This window comes from Belonocnema kinseyi, chromosome 6 (assembly GCF_010883055.1).
Source record: "Belonocnema kinseyi isolate 2016_QV_RU_SX_M_011 chromosome 6, B_treatae_v1, whole genome shotgun sequence".
Classification (NCBI taxonomy): Eukaryota; Metazoa; Arthropoda; class Insecta; order Hymenoptera; family Cynipidae; genus Belonocnema; species Belonocnema kinseyi.
In genome coordinates this window covers 116,127,697-116,144,073 of record NC_046662.1, presented here as the reverse complement: position 1 = coordinate 116,144,073, position 16,377 = coordinate 116,127,697, and the positions used below count along the sequence as shown (strand labels likewise).

General features: G+C 35.1%; 1 protein-coding gene across 2 annotated transcripts in view; it reads left to right on the top strand.

Moving 5' to 3' along the window:
• Positions 1 to 2,259, top strand: part of LOC117174752 (dihydrofolate reductase) — a 352,741-nt gene extending 350,482 nt beyond the window's left edge. The window contains exon 4 of one of the 2 annotated variants that reach the window (XM_033364099.1): positions 1,998 to 2,259. In XM_033364099.1, coding sequence (XP_033219990.1) covers positions 1,998 to 2,025 — 28 coding nt within the window. In that variant the 3' untranslated portion in view covers positions 2,026 to 2,259. Of the gene's footprint in view, positions 1 to 1,904; positions 1,924 to 1,997 lie in introns of those variants that run through there. The other variant, XM_033364101.1, reaches the window with a different exon arrangement.
• The last annotated feature ends 14,118 nt before the right edge of the window (positions 2,260 to 16,377 follow it).

The following is a 16,377-nucleotide window of genomic DNA, read 5'->3' as shown; positions in this document are numbered from 1 at the left end:
AGAGAGAGAGAGAGATTTTCGAATTTTTGAAATTAGCCTGAAAAATATTGTAGGCTACATGAAAGTAGAAAGTGCCTATTTTTTCGGTTTGAAAAAATTAATTAATAGGACTATGCATTTCACTTTTTCCTCTTATAGAGATTAACATCTAAAATGACATTTATTTTTTCAAATGCAATTTTGCAATAGAAGTTATGATTGTATTTGTTTAAAACTGTAGGCATTCATTTGCATAAGAATGATAATGCATTTTATATTACTTTGACTTTTTTTAGATGTTATGTAAGAATTGAACAACAGGGTCAATTTCCATAAAATCGCAATATTCGAAACCATATACCGGGTTTTCTATATATTTTTGTCATCTGCAATTTTTACAAAACACGAGTTACTTACCTAAAAAGAGGTTTTTAAATAAGAATATATAGGAAATATAATATTCAAAAATAATAAAATAAATAACTGATAAATAATTATCAGAAATTGTACTAAAAAATACTGTTTAAATTATTATTAAAATAGACTAGGAAAAAAGAACCCATTCAAAAGACGACTCTGTGAATTGCGTATCTGTCATTTTCAGATTGGTAAAGTTAAAACTGAATCGGTTTGTGACTATGTGGATCGGTCATTTTATCAAGCAGCTTTGAATCTGCCATGAATTGCAATTACCGTTTCAAGAAATTTCGTATTGCATCGGTTTCCCTCTCTCTGAATGAGACTTACATTTTTTTGCTTAAGCTGCCATATTTCACACGATTTTTGAAATTTATAAGTTATTGAAAGATTCAAAGAAATCTTACGCAAGGCTACTAGATTCTTTTTTCCATTTCAGTTCTGGATGTTGTAAAGGTTTTTTGCTTCATATGTTATAAGTTAGTCAAAAAAATAATAACTGAAGCCTCGGCTGAAATAACGTTGTATCAACAAATATTTTGTTTCCATGGACTTCTATGTATATGAGTTTTTTTTAACTGTTTCTCCATTCCGCGGAAGCGCTGCGATCGAAAATTTAAAAATTGAATTCAGAAGAAAATGTAAAAATAGTCGAGGTTATTTACTACCATTGATTTCGCATCTATCTCAATTAACCTCGTAAGTATACATATGTAAATCTAATTTAGAATTTTCAAAGGATAAGAACAGAAAATTGCATTCGTTGAAGATTGTCATCAAAAAATTTCAAACTTGAATGCGGCAAATTTCAGGTAATAAAAATGAAAATAATTAGGTTGGATCGTTTACAAATTTGGTCCTACACAAATAGTAAAAAATATCAATATAATTTCTCGTATTCTCCTTAAAAGAAAGGAAAGAAAAACACTTAATTATTCGTGTAATGGTAATTTAAAGTTTTATTTTTATTTTCCCAGGTAACAGAAACCCATTCACTTGTGTTGAATGAATTTGAAATGCTTCTGAATTGTGTATCTGTCACTGGTATTTCAGAATGCCGCGGATTTGTTTTTTAAAGACTTGTAATCGTTATTATTTTTTTGACTAACTTATAATATATGACGCAAAAACCCTTTACAGCATCTAGAACTGGAATGGCAAAAGGAATCTAGTAGCCTGGCGCATGATTTCTTTGAATCTTTCAATAATTTATAAATTTCAAAAATCGTGCGAAATATGGCAGCTTAACCACAAAAAAGTAGATCTCATTCAGAGAGAGGGAAACCGATTCAATATGAACTTTCTTGAAATCGCAATTGCAATACATGGCAGATTCAAAGCATTTGAAGACTTTTCTGTCTGTCCAAGATTTTTCAAAGAATCGCCTACATTTTAAGCGACTAAATTTTTCCGTGTATCGAATAAAACAAGATTGAATGGAGTTGACATGGTAGTCATTTCCCATGTGGTGGATAAAACTTAACACGTGAAGGTAATTTTTGTTGTAGATAAAATGTACCCTGAAATCCACGTACCTCAAGATACTTAAGGATATTTGAATATACTTCATGATATTTTAAAATAGTTCCTGATATTTACAGATACGTCATGATATTTAAAGCTACTTAAAGATATTTCAAGTACTTCAAGATACTTCAAGATACTTCAGGCTATTTCAAGATAATTCAGAATATTTCAATATACTTCAGCATAATTCACACACTTGAAGATACTGCACATACTTCAGGATAATCCACGTAATTTAATATACTTCAGGATATTTCAATATACCATACTTTATGATATTGTAAGATAGCTCCTGATATTTTAAGATACTTCATGATATGTCAAACTACTTAAGAATATTTCATGTACTTTAATATACTTCAAGATACTTCAGGATATTTGAATGTAATTCAGAATATTTCAATGTACTCTCTAAATCTAAATCAGTGAAATTTCACTAATTAAAATAGCTAGAAATGGGTCACTGACAATCAGTGAAAGGTTCAATGAAATATCCACTTTTGAGAGTTGGCAGCACTGCACCATGTCAATTTAGCAATCATAATAAAAATTCAATCAATAAAATAAGCAATCATAATAAAAACTTAAAACCCATAAATATGAACTAATATTAAAAAAGGTGAAAAGTTCTGATACTTTTAAATGACAAACAACCTCACACATTACTTTAATTCGAGATTGGACTGTCATGTACAAACCCGTTAAGTAAGAACTTCCCACACGAGTTAGAGTATATTTATCCAGCAGATAATTCAGGAAACTTAAGCCCAAAAATTAAAGAATTTATTTCATTAAGGAATTCTTCTTGCGACTTAAGTAAAAGAGCAACAACAACGCTTAACTTAAAAATTTAGAGATTATGCTTCACATGATTTACTCTCGTGTTACTGAACTAATTAGTGAATAACCCTGAAATCACTAATTAATCAGTGGAATGTCTAACTACTAATTCAATCCGTAAATTTTTCACTGATTCATATGTAGAGAGAACTTCTCGATCATTTACACACTTAAAGATACTTCACATATATACTCCAGGATAATCCACGTACTTCAAGGTACTTCAGGATATCTCACATATTTCGTGATAATCCAGAATCTTGATAAATGCTATATATTTCAAAGTATTTAAGGATATTGAGAGCTATTTCAGTATACTTGAAATGACTTCCAAAGACTTTACACGGTTGCATCAAAAACTTATATTTTTTTAATCATTTTAAATCATTTTTTATATAAAAAGTTTTAATTATTTCACAATATTTCGCTATTCTAAAAATTTCCAATCATTTTGCAGTTTGTTAAGTTTTGCGATGAAATTTTAACCCCAAAATTAAATCGCTCCTCCATATTTTATTGTAGGACCAATAGGAGAAGAAATGAAAAGTCAATCAATAATAAAAACTCAAAAGGTAATCTGAACATAACATTTTTGTTAATATTGTCAATTAATTCTTGATTCGGGTGCATATCATGAGAATTTGTAAGGTGTAAAGGTCTTGACTGTGTCTTATCACTTGTTGATCACGTTAGTACCAATATAATTCATCAAACCAAAAATATTGCCGAAAATCATGCACCATTTATAAAAAGAAAATTCATCTTTATATGAACGTTTTGTGTGTGATGAGTTGGTGAGCCAACGGATTTCAATCAGAGCCTTTTATTGTAATTCGCTGTCTGAGTTCGACCGTAACGAAGCTGGCTGTAGGCAGATGGCAAATATACTTATGTCGTTTCTTAGACCTACAGTTGGGGCACAATAACATGTAACTGTAGCGGATGAATTTTCTCTGGAGAACATGTGATCAAACGGATGATATGTACACTGGTATGGGAAAATAAATTTAATTTTAACCAATCAATTTATAGTAGCAAAGAAAGGTTATTTATTTATTAGTTAATTTAACTATAATTTTTTTAAATGAATCAATATCGTGTACCTTCACAAACGTGTTGAAAATGAAAACAATTGAATGGAAGCGTTACCATATACAAAAAATACATTCTGGCAGTCTACAATTTTTTAATGAATATAAGAGTACTGTAATAATTAGAGTTAGAAAGGTGTAAAAGTGCTGACTGTGTCTTATCATTTGTTGATTACGTTAGTACAAATATAATTTATCAATCCAAAATATTGCAGAATATCATGCACCATTCATGAAAAGAAAATGCATCTTTTTATGAACGTTTTGTGTTTTGATGAGTTGGTAAGCCAACGGATTTTAATAAAAGCCTTTTATTGTAATTCGCTCCCTAAGTGCGACCGTAGCTAAGCTGGCTGTATGCAGATGCCATATATACTTATGTCGTTTCTTAGACCTACAGTTGGGGCACAATGACATGTATTTGTAGCGGATGAATTTTCTCTGGAGAACATGTGATCAAACGAATGATGTGCACACTGGTATGCGCAAAATAAATTTAATTTTGACCAATCGATTTATGGTAGCAAAGAATAGTTATTTATCTATTAGTTCATTTTACTGTAATTTTTGTGTAATGAATCAATATCGTGTACCTCCACAAACATGTTGAAAATGAAAACAATTGAATGGAAGCGTTATCAGATACGAAAAAATATATTCTTGCAGTCTACAATTGTTCAATGAATATAAGAGTATTGTAATAATTAGCGTTTGAAAGGTGTAAAACTGCTGATTGTGCTTTATCATTTTTTTATCACGTTAGTTCAAATATAATTCATTGACCCCAAAATATTACCGAAAATCATGCACCATTCATAAAAAGAAAATGCATCTTTTTATGAACGTTTTGTGTTTTGATGAGTTAGTGAGCCAAGGGATTTTAATGATAGCCTTTTATTGTAATTCACTCTCTAAGTGCGACCGTAGCTAAGCTGGCTGTGGGCAGATGTCATATATAATTATGTCGTTTCTTAGACCTACAGTTGGGGCACAATGACATGTATCTGTAGCGGATGAATTTTCTATAGACAGCATAGCTAGACCGCAGAAGGCTGTAAGATTGGTTTCGCTACTTGTGCTGACTAACGAATCACAGTTTTGAAGTATCCGATCCACACTATCGATATTGGAAATCAATACTTAAGAATCATTTAATACATTATTACTCAAAAAACTATTTAATAATAAAAATTTCCAAGATCTGCAACCACCATCAATGACTCATGACTGCCTTTGTTGTGCGCCGACACTACGAGTCAGAGATGAAATTAGATTATAGGAGTCAAGGAATTTAATATGGAAAAGAATGGGACGCAAGTTACATAGAATTCTGAGAATTTTTGTTTCTCAAAATGGTATCATGTTACTGGGGTAAACAAAATTCCATTGTGATGACGTCATCGTCGATTCGTGGAATCCTTATCGATAGTGTTTTCATATTTCACCAATATTGGTACCATATAAACGGTGAAATCTCTGTTTTTTATCATTGTACTGGTGAACTGCCGCGAGTAGGTTTGAAGTGTAAAAAGCTCTAATATCTATATTAAAGTGCAATTTTTTCGGTGATCCCATCAGTTAATAACAACACTCACATAATCTCAAATAACTTTAAATCTGTGTAGTGTTTGTATAAGTGTCATCAGTTGATAACAAGACTTACATAACTTTTAAATTACTAGAAATCTATGCAGTGTTTCTATAAGTTTCATCAGTTGACAACAAGACTTACATAACCTCAAATAACCGTAATTTAATTTAAAGTTAAAAATGGATTTCGAAAAATGTAAGAAAATTCTACAAATCATGAAGATCCCTGGCGGATCGATGCAAACGAATAGAGTCTCCACAAAGTACCCGTAAAGACCCCATTGGGTCCCCATTCGGTTCCTTTTTAAAAAAACTCGAAAAAACAGCAAAATCAACTTTTAAGTTGTTGAAATTCTGATTCTACGTTAAAATTCCCTATAGAAGATCACGGAATAATCGCAATAGTTTTTTTTTTTTGCAACGGTAAAAAGTTTAAAAAAATAAAAGACGTATAACGCCTGTTAATTGCTACACTTCAAACGCATCGCCTGTAAGTAGCACACAACAGGCGTTATACGTCTTTTTTTTTAACTCTTTGCCGTTGCAAAAAAAACTATTGCAATCATTCTGTGACCTTCTATAGGGAATTTTAACGTAGAATCCGAATTTCAACAAATGAAAAGTTGATTTTGCTGTTTTTTCGAGTTTTTTAAAAAGGAACCGAATGGGGTCTTTACGGGTACTTTGTAGAGGCTCCAATAGGTTCCTTCGGTCTGCCACGACCGTGAGATAGGCGGTTACAGTGTGTAACAGAATCAAAACGAAGATCCAGCAAAAGCCTCGTGCACCCTGAGAACACGGAGCGACCCAAGGACTACCGCCTTCTCCATTTTTCCCGCAAGTGTTTTAGCATATTGTTGACACGCAGGGATTCTTGTTAGGCTATTAGCGAGTGAAAGCTTGGCACCCCCAAGAGCACCGATGATAAGGACGATTAGTTTGACAGAATAATCCGGGTACATTCGTTGTAACTCCCTTATAAGGTCTCGATACCTCTATTACTTTTCATTCTCCTTGGCCTCGAGTGAGCAACAGAAACAATTGTCGAGAATAGAAAGTTCCAGTATATGCGGCACTTCCCATTCTCGACAAATGAATCGATTTCCCAAGGAGCATTTAGAGGAGCGATATTAAGGTTAATGTCGTAAGAGTAACAGAGATTCTTATAATGCACTCTTAGTGCCGCATTGTGCCTTTGAATGCAGATCATAATGTGGCGACGGTATGTTATGGTGGAAATTACACCGTTTGGCATACAAAAATGAAACCCTCCGTACCAGACTTCAATCCGGACGATTTAAGGAAAGCAAACGTTAGCTCACAAGACAGTGACTGATCCTTCACATTTCTGTGGAAGATACCGTGCATCCTCTTATCAAGGGGCTGTTCAAGAAAGTTTTTCTCTTGTGCTTTCTTAATCCGGGCTTTCATGAGTGAGTACTCGAGATAGATAAGATTTGATGTATTTTGCTCACGCCTAATTCTAAAGTTAAGCCCGAGTGTGTCAGTAGCCTCCTCCGCTGCTTTGTACAGAAACACTCCTTTACCCACTTCTTCGTGATTCCTGACCATTTAAAGAAGAGGGTCTCTTCCATTTGCAACTCTATGTGCTGTACCCAGAATAATCCTGTTGTGAAGACATTCAAGACTCAATATTCTGCGACCACCTTGACGGCGTGAGATGTACAGTCGCGGAACGGAAGATTTAAGAAGCATGCTTTTGTCCATGTGCATAATCTTTCTTGTCCCGATATCAAGGGATCTGAGCTCGTTCTTTGTCCATGGATCTGTTCCAAATGAATAGAGTACTACCGGAATGGCAAGCATGTTCGTTGTAGATACTTTGTTCTTCGCCGACAGTTCGGAAGACAAAATCTGCCGAATGAGACATTTTTATCTGCTTCGCAGAGTATCCTTTACAGATGTCACATCCTGAATGTGGCTCTGTGGTACGCCCAGATATGTATAAGTCTCTCCAGCGCAAAGGTGTCGTATAGCGCAGATCTTATGATCGTCCATGTAAAATACATGAATGACCTTGTATTTTCAATCTGCAGGTTTGCCGCACAAGTACCCGTCGAAATGGAGAATGCAGATGAACCTTTAAGATTTCCAAAAGACAGATGATAAGTCTATGGGAGGTCGAATCGAAAGCTTTCGATTCGGAAAGGCTACGCCTTTCCTTGAGCAGTTCAGGCAAGTGATTGGCCTGTAATTCTTCGGATCAGCTAAGTTGCCTACTTTTGGCAGGAGTATTGTGCACCCTTCTACCAACCACTCCAGAATCGGCTCTTCTGACTTTAAATATGAGGGTAAAATACGGGCCAAATGCTGATGGGTTGAAGGAAACTTCTTCCACCAGAAGGTTTTGATACAATCTGGTTCCAGTGCGGAATAGTTCTTCAACCCTCTTAATAATTTTTTCATCTCCTTGGTAGTGATGGGTGGGCATTCTTTATCAGGTGTTATGAGGGTATCACAGAGCTGCTTGAAGCTATATATATTTTCTGAGTCTTCATCCAGTCTAAGCTGCACTTCGTAGACTTCTCTCCAAAATACTTCGACCTCCTCTGGTTTAGGCAGGTGTTCGACAGTAACTGGAGGGTCTTGGAAGAGTCGAGATGGGTCAGACAGAAACTGTTGATTTTCTCTGACCCATCTCTCACTCCACTCTAGACTTCTCTTAGCGACAGATAGTATCCGTATTTTCTCAACAATATGCTGTGTGATGGTCAGCAGCTTTAACTTGTTAAGTGTGTGATAACGGGTCCGGAGTTCGCGCGCGAGCTTTCGAACCTTGGCGGTGAAATTCCTGCCAGAAGTGATGTAGTCAATCGCACACTGAATGCGGGATGCGTACTGTCTTTCCTAGCCTATCTTTATGGCAAGTTGATGCAGTCGTCTTTTGGTCTTATGGTCAACCTTTGGTTTTGTTTTACGCCTCGCATCGGTCAAAGCTCTCGCTGCATTATACACGCAATAATTGATGGCCCAGAGGTCTGATTCTCCGGAAAAATGTCCACGAAGCTCGCCACCCATATCAGCCAGATCTTTAGACTTGAGAGAAACCTTGGTGATGTTTCTCCGGGGCATAAAGCATCGCTCAACCTCTATTAGATGCCTGCCCGCGGTTGGTCTTAGTGTCGCCTCTCTTTCTCTGTTGCCGGCTTGTTCTAGCTGTGGTAGAGTAGGCGTTCTGCTTACATAGCTCCTTTTCGGAGTAGTTCAGCATGGTTTCGCAGACGTTGCTGCGAAAAGTGCGACTTCTCCGGGTGCATCTCGCACCATAGAGCAAGCAGCCGTGCCATGTAACCCCGTTCAGGGGCCACACTCGCATCGTGGCACTCTAGCAAGTCGTGATTCAGTCGCTCCGTCCAACGAATTCGTGTGACAACTTCCCAGCAGAATTTGGCATTATTTTCGCGTAAGCCGACCGAGTTTTTGCGCTGATTCATAACCATTGATTAAACCTCGATCCACTACTACACTCCTGAGTCAACGCAATAGGCAAAACAGTGGGTTACGCCGGGCCAAAGTGCTCCGAAGCGTCCAAAAACGTAACAATGGGTCGGAAAGGTTATGGCCTCCGTATTTTGGGATGCACATGGCATAATATTCGTGGACTATCTTGAAAAAGGTAAAACCATAACCGGAGCATACTATTCATCATTATTGGACCGATTGAAAATCGAAATTGCCGAAAAACGACCGTATTTGAAGAAGAAACCGCTTTATCATCACGACAATGCGCCTGTTCATTCGTGCTTAGTTGCACAAGGAAAATTAAATGAAATCGGCTTCGAATTGGTTCTTCAGCCACCGTATTCACCAGACCTGGCCCCCAGCGACTATTACTTGTTCCCTAACCTGAAGAGATGGCTCACCGGTAAGCGTTTTTACTCAAATGAGGAGCTCATAGCTGAAACTGAGGCGTATTTTGAAGACCTTCCGATCGAGTACTTTTCGGACGGTATCAAAAAGTTAGAAAATCGTTGGACTCGCTGTATCGACCTAAAAGGAGAGTATGTGGAAAAATAAAACCGACTTTGGCCAAAAAACGTCTCCGTGTTTCATTTTTCAGGGACTTATCAGACTGCCTCGTATGATAGTTTAAGATACTCTTACAAACGATGGCCTTCACTCTTTTATCATGAGAGAAGCCGCTTGGTCGATACATATGATGTGTTCAACCCAGCAAAACACACATTTCATAAATAAGAGCATACCGATTTGTATTAATATCACGATTCAAATTAGTATAAGGATAGCACTGATCATTTAAAAGTAGTTTTACATTAGTCAAATTGCAATGATTAAAGTTGCTAGGGCTTCGAATAGTTTGAAGTAGTTCGAAGTAGAGGATATTCATACTGCTCAATGGGGGCTGCTTGCAAGATGGCATTAGCATCACTTTTTGATCTCGTCAGAATAAGTTCATGTTGAGCATTGACAATGATATTGTGATAATCCTCAGGAAACCCAAATATCATCCTATGAGGTATGACTACATCAAAGTACCCAGTGGCGATGGTGAGTGATTGATTATTATCATTTATTTCAAGCTAACCAGTATTCTGTATGTAACGTGATTGTCCAGGATTTCGAGATACATAATTTTTCATGAGACTAGTGAGATCAACATTTTTATTTCTAACAATTTCTATTGCATTTATTTCATATCTTGCTTTTTCAAACAAATGACAGATGGCATCAGAAACTAAAATTGTGTTTGTCTCTGGTGCTCCATCAGTTCTTACGATTCTTCCATGTACGTGTAGTGAACTTTTGCTCGGCAGGAGACAATGATCTTGATTCTAAACTGCAATTATAATCTCATCACTATTATTTAAGCTTGATGAAGCATATGACTGGTGTGCATGCACTTCACAATGAGTGATAGATTCGTCGAAAATAATGGGAGTTTCAATATTTAAAATTTCCCCTCCATGACAAACAATTAAACGTCTATATACAAAAATACAGATGCAAGCACAAAAAATCTTGAATATATTTATTCTCTTCTTTTTGCGAATGGCCTGACCTCGAAACCCAGCCTTTTCAGCATCAGCATGTTTTGAGGTGTTATCCATTTGACATCCTGTTGTCGACTGATGCTCTTGCTCCATGGTACTAAAGTATTATAGCTGAATCCCACCTTTTTATTGAAAAATACCCATTATCGTAAATACTTGATGTGCAGTCTGATTGTTATAATTTCTCCACGAAAGTTAACCAAATGTCCATCTTCATCAACTATACGGAGCTGTATATGATCTATTGTCTTGATGGCGATCGGCATGTAAATGATGTACAATAGGACTTCCACTATCTTATATCCTGGCGGTACAACGGGTAAAAAATCATGAATAGTGTGCATTTTTTGACCATTGATGTCCGCTCCTGTAGCTATATTACATTCAACTCTGAGAGCATTCATTTTAATTATGGATACTGGTTGATCAGATTCATGATATTTATTAGATTCCAATATTCTTGTTGTAAATCCCAATAAACTTACAATTGAATCTTTTTCTCAAAATTTATGTCTTGATTGCAATATAGTTTACGTTATATATATACTGCTATATATTACCTATTTCATAACTTACTGTAGGTATTTCAATTATTTCTTGTCCCACGTAGAATTTATTTTGACCAATGTCTAAATTGGGAATTGAGTTAAAGGTTAGAAATTCAACAAGACCAAGAGCGTAATTTTTGTATGGAGACAACTCAACTGGAGAAAAATACTGATTTTCTAGGATCGAAGAAGTGCCCGATAATGTTAACGTCAATTAATCATCCATGATGACGGCTAGTCTTTGACTGGCTTGAAATCATTAGCCTCTACATGTATATAGATTATACATACTTTGAAATTTTAATTGATTGCATAAAAATTTAAGGCATAAATGCCCACACACAAATGTATTATAATGTTGATACCTTTCATGATTATATCTTACGCTACCAACACCTAGATACTTAAAGAGATCCAAAGGTAGCCTGAGGTTACCAAAGCTATCAAAATAAATTATTTTACTGTTAAAGTTTTCATACGCAACCCAATGAGTACCTAAATTGTTTTCATCATCAAGGTTAACAATAGCACTTTCACATTTACATGGCCCACAGTTTGGTAATCCATTACGCATAAAAACACCTCTGAACTGTTTAATTTTTAAAGATTTTGCGAATTTAAGTAAATCTGCATCAGTTAATGCTCATTAACAGCTTTAGCTATTCCCGCAGCTCCACCAGCTAGCGCACCAGTAGCACTTAGACTGGCAAAAATGGGTATAAGAAAGGGTAGAAAGCCACCCAATTTCTTTGGAATTGGTAAAATTCGAGGTTTCTTTACAATTCTTTTTCCACCAGTCTTTTCTACAGCTGCACGTTCACCTCTGAGAGCAGATTTGATAACAGTTTGTGCATCACTACCTGGTAACATTGCTTTTTCAGCTGCTGTAATTATTTTTTTCAGTGTGATGGTAGACCTTTTATTTTTAAGCCCCTACCAAATTTTGATTTAATTTTCATTGCATTATTTATTCCTCAAGCAGCGGCCTTTTCATTCAAGTCTGCGTTCTGGGCAAAGACACGTTTCCAAGCTTTTTCAGCTAGTACAGTATCAGCTAAGTTTCTACCCTCTATATTTTCTCTATTGTGTGAGTAGACTTTATCGTGCTCCTTACAAGCAGCGTCAAGAGGATTGATTCCAGGATTACCTCACGCAATTCATTTTGCCAATTTCGTGCCTGCTCCACAGTACTAGTATCCAGGAATATGTAACTCTAAAGGAAGATTATTAATAATTTTATTCAACAGACCTTTGCCACGTCTTGCCTCTTTCGAGGATCGCTTACGACTGGCTGTATGTTTGTCACCGTGAACGGTCATATCTGTTTGAGAGATACTTTCAGACTAAAGACTAAACCTACAAAAACCTGACATTTATAGTTTTTCACTCAGTCATAGTCAAGATGCAATTTGTAGCACAACCTATAAAGCTACCTATCGATAATTTCGATTCGCTTGTACAACATGAGAAAAAAGAAAACCGCCATGGACATTTGCTACCAAACAGTGTACGAGCAATATTTTGTGGACCTTCCAACTATGGACAGACAAATGCTTTGTTGGCTCTATCAATACACACAAATGGATTGAGATTTGAAAATGTTTATGTTTACTGTAAATCTTTAAATCAATCAAAATATAAATTTTTAGAAAAAGTTCTGAACTCAATAGCTGGTGTTGGGTACTATCCTTTCAATGAGCATGATGATGTTGAAATACTAAATAAAGCTAATTTCAATTCAGTGTTTCTATTTGATGATGTAGCCTGTGAAAAGCAAGATAATGTAAAAGCATTTTTTTCAATGGGTAGGCATAAGGACGTTGACTGTTTCTATTTGAGTCAGACATATGCTCGTATTCCGAAACATCTTATGCGCGATAATGTTAATTTGCTTGTATTTTTTAAACAAGATGAGATGGATCTGAAGTATATATATGATGATCATGTGAATAGTGATATGCCTTATTCACAATTTAAAAAGGTGTGTTTAGCTTGCTGGAATGATGATAAGAATGGATTTGTTTAATGGATAAGGATAGAAATCTGCATCAAGGTAGATATAGAAAAGGTTTTGACTGTCTTGTTAATCTGGAAAATCAATAAATATGTATGTAATAGCTACAAATAGAGGCAGCTACCCTTTGAACACTACGGTATTAACATGTCTGTACGTGAGGAGAGCTTTCATTAGCAAAAACATATTTTGCATGAAATTGCTAAAACTAGTGAAGCGATTCGACGAAAACATAGACAAAGTTGGGTAAAGAAGCAGTTGATCAGACATTAAATGATACCTTTAAGCCCATTATTATACCACTTGAGAAAGTAGTTAATGGTTTTAAAACTGTTAAAAGAATTGATCTAATCGGAAATGAAGTCAAGAATAAAATGAAAAATGAAAGGAAGAGTGAATCTGAAGAAGAATTTCAGCAAGAGTTTCAAATAAAGGTGAAGAGCAAAATGATCAAGATGATGATGAAACTTCATTCTTGTCAGCATATGATTCTCAGACTTCAGAGGATTTAGAAACACCAGTTCCCTTTTCATCAAATGATATAGCAATTGATTATCTTCAAAAGTTGGGAAAGAGAAGGATAGATATAGATAATGTTTATGTTGTACGAAAATTATCGAAAGAGAGACTAATTATTGGAGATTCTTCGATAAAGTTCAATAAAAATCTTATTAATATGGGCACTCTAAGCTATTCCAAGACTCTGGATTTGCTTGAACGTTTGTTTAATAAGATACCAAATAGTACTGCTATAAATAATAAAAACCTTGAAAATTATAAAGATATTGCAATTTGAACAAATTTACATTGAAAACATTATAGAGTTGATGGGGATTTTCGTGATAATAAATGTTTCAAATATACAAATTATATTAAAAAGAACAAATCCCCCTTTCGCCTTTGAAAACTAACAATAAAGAAATTGAAAAACGCTCTTAAATAGGCAAAGGTTTAATTCCAAAATATATGGTTGGTACAGAGGCTAATAAATTAGACCACATTTATTGGGATGATCCAAACGAATTAGTTGATAGATTGCGTTTACTGTTAGCATCTCAAGCAGCGGGAAATCCAAGTCACGCAAATGAAATTATGTCAATTATTAAAGAATTACGAGAGGCTGGAATTATTTATTAATCAGTACTTTGTCAATATTTTGGTCATTTGCAAAATGCGTATCGATGTGTCCGGACGTCATATTAAGCGAGCTAAGATGCTAAGTCGAGGTCCGCCAGGAGTTGGATTTGAATTGACCAGCGATGAGCATTATGATATCGGAAAGAAAAAGCTGTGCAATGTAGCTGATGCAAAAGATTAAGATGATGCAGTGAATTTAAATATAATGCACCATGTATTACTGCAAGAAATTCAGAATCTGCATGATGTCATAGCTTCCTTGCGAACAGAACTTGTTAACAATAACATGATGATTGAAGCTCTAGAAACTTCCACATATAAAAGTTTACATATTTTGCTAGTTGATGTGGATTCAACCCAACAACTTCTGGATCGCAATTCAGAGCTCATTTGTTCGATAGATGCCTAGCTGAACATCCGTAGCATCGATGAGACTTGGCAAGCGGATATTGTTAAGATGCTACCTTATAACAAAGAAAACAAAGGATACAAGTACATCTTAACTGTAATTAATATATTTTCAAAATTTGCTTGGGTTATTCCAGCTAAATCCAAGAAGAGTGAAGATGTAGCCGCAGCCATGGAATCTGTACTTGATGAGGGATGCATACCGAAAAATTTAAATGTTGATAGAGGAAGAGAATTTTATAATTCGCAATTTGAAAATCTTATGAAGCAATACAAGATAAATTTGTGCTCGGCATTTAGTAATTTAAAAGCATCCATTTGCGAGCGATTTAATCGTACATTAAAGAATAAAATGTGAATGCAATTTAGCTTCCGGAGGAATTACTAATGGATAGATGTTTTGAAAGACTTAGTTTCATCTTACAACGATACTAGGCATCAGACTATTCGAATGAAACCAAAAGATGTTACTAAAGAAAATGAGACAAAATTTTTGTTTGATGTATACAAAAATTACAGTGTAAAACATACAGTTGAGAAAGTGAAATTTAAAGTTGGAGATAAAGTGCTTATAAGTAAATTTAAGCATGTTTTTGAGAAACATGGTTAGGTTAGGTTTCGATGACTCACACAATAGTTAGATAGATAAGTCTAGCTTTTAAGTATCTTTTGTATTAATTTTAAGTTTTTTTCTTAATAAAGTTGATTATTTTCGTACATATATGCCTTTTTTACTTACACATCTACCTACCCTTAATCTAGTAAATGAAAAAATGAAAAATACATGAAATTTTTAATTTATAAAGCTACCATTCACGCATATGAGTTCTGGTAATTTCTCAATCACTTCCTCACACACATTCTGATTATAAAAAGTAATCATTTCATGAAACAAAATTTTAAATCGCATGAGATTAGCAAATATAAGTTTTTTCATTGTCCTACTCTTTAAACTCGTATAGTTTTTTAAGATATAATATTTAACACTTTTCACAGATGATGATTTCACTTTACGCCAAATACTTTCAGCGATGGTTTCAATAATGACATCTTTTGTACGTTAAAATGGCATCACACTCAGATCCAGAGGATACCGATCGATACAAGGGTTGACTTCCTGGAGAAAAACAAACCTTGTTTCTAGCAATACAAATGGATAATATTTTTGCGTTTCTTGAATTTTCTCCAAAGCCACTATATAATTTCCAAAAGATATAGTCATGTGTATACGGAAATTTCCACAGTCGATGCATTGTTTCTTCTCTTGGCCATCAAATAAGAGTGTCATGAGGTTAAAGTAACTTTTTAATAATTTCCAATCCCCTAGATTTAGGGTTATGCTTGCATGAGGGTGACTGGTCTGGAGTTTCACTGCTGAGGCGAACTTTCCGTCTCTTTTTAATTCAGCACCGACAGTAATTTGTTTTGTGAATGATAAATTCAGGTTGAATGTGGTCGCATGTAGCATTTGATTTTGTGCTGTATAAGGCATGATGAATATCACGCCGAAGCTTGTCACAGAATGAGCAATATTTGAAAAACTGCACACACTTACATATTTGTCTCCACAAATTCAATGGAGTTGAAGCGTCCACCAAAATATACCATTTCAAGATGCTGATCTTCACAGGCTTTCTTCATTTGCAGAAACAGATTTTTATCCTCTTCAAACAGTTCCATATTTTGGTTTAGCCTCCTTGATGTCCGTTGTTTCATATCCCCTGTTAACTTCTAGGTCTGTCAGCTTCTTTGTTGGAAGAAAATCTTCACTGCGAGCGGTTTTGTTTAATTTC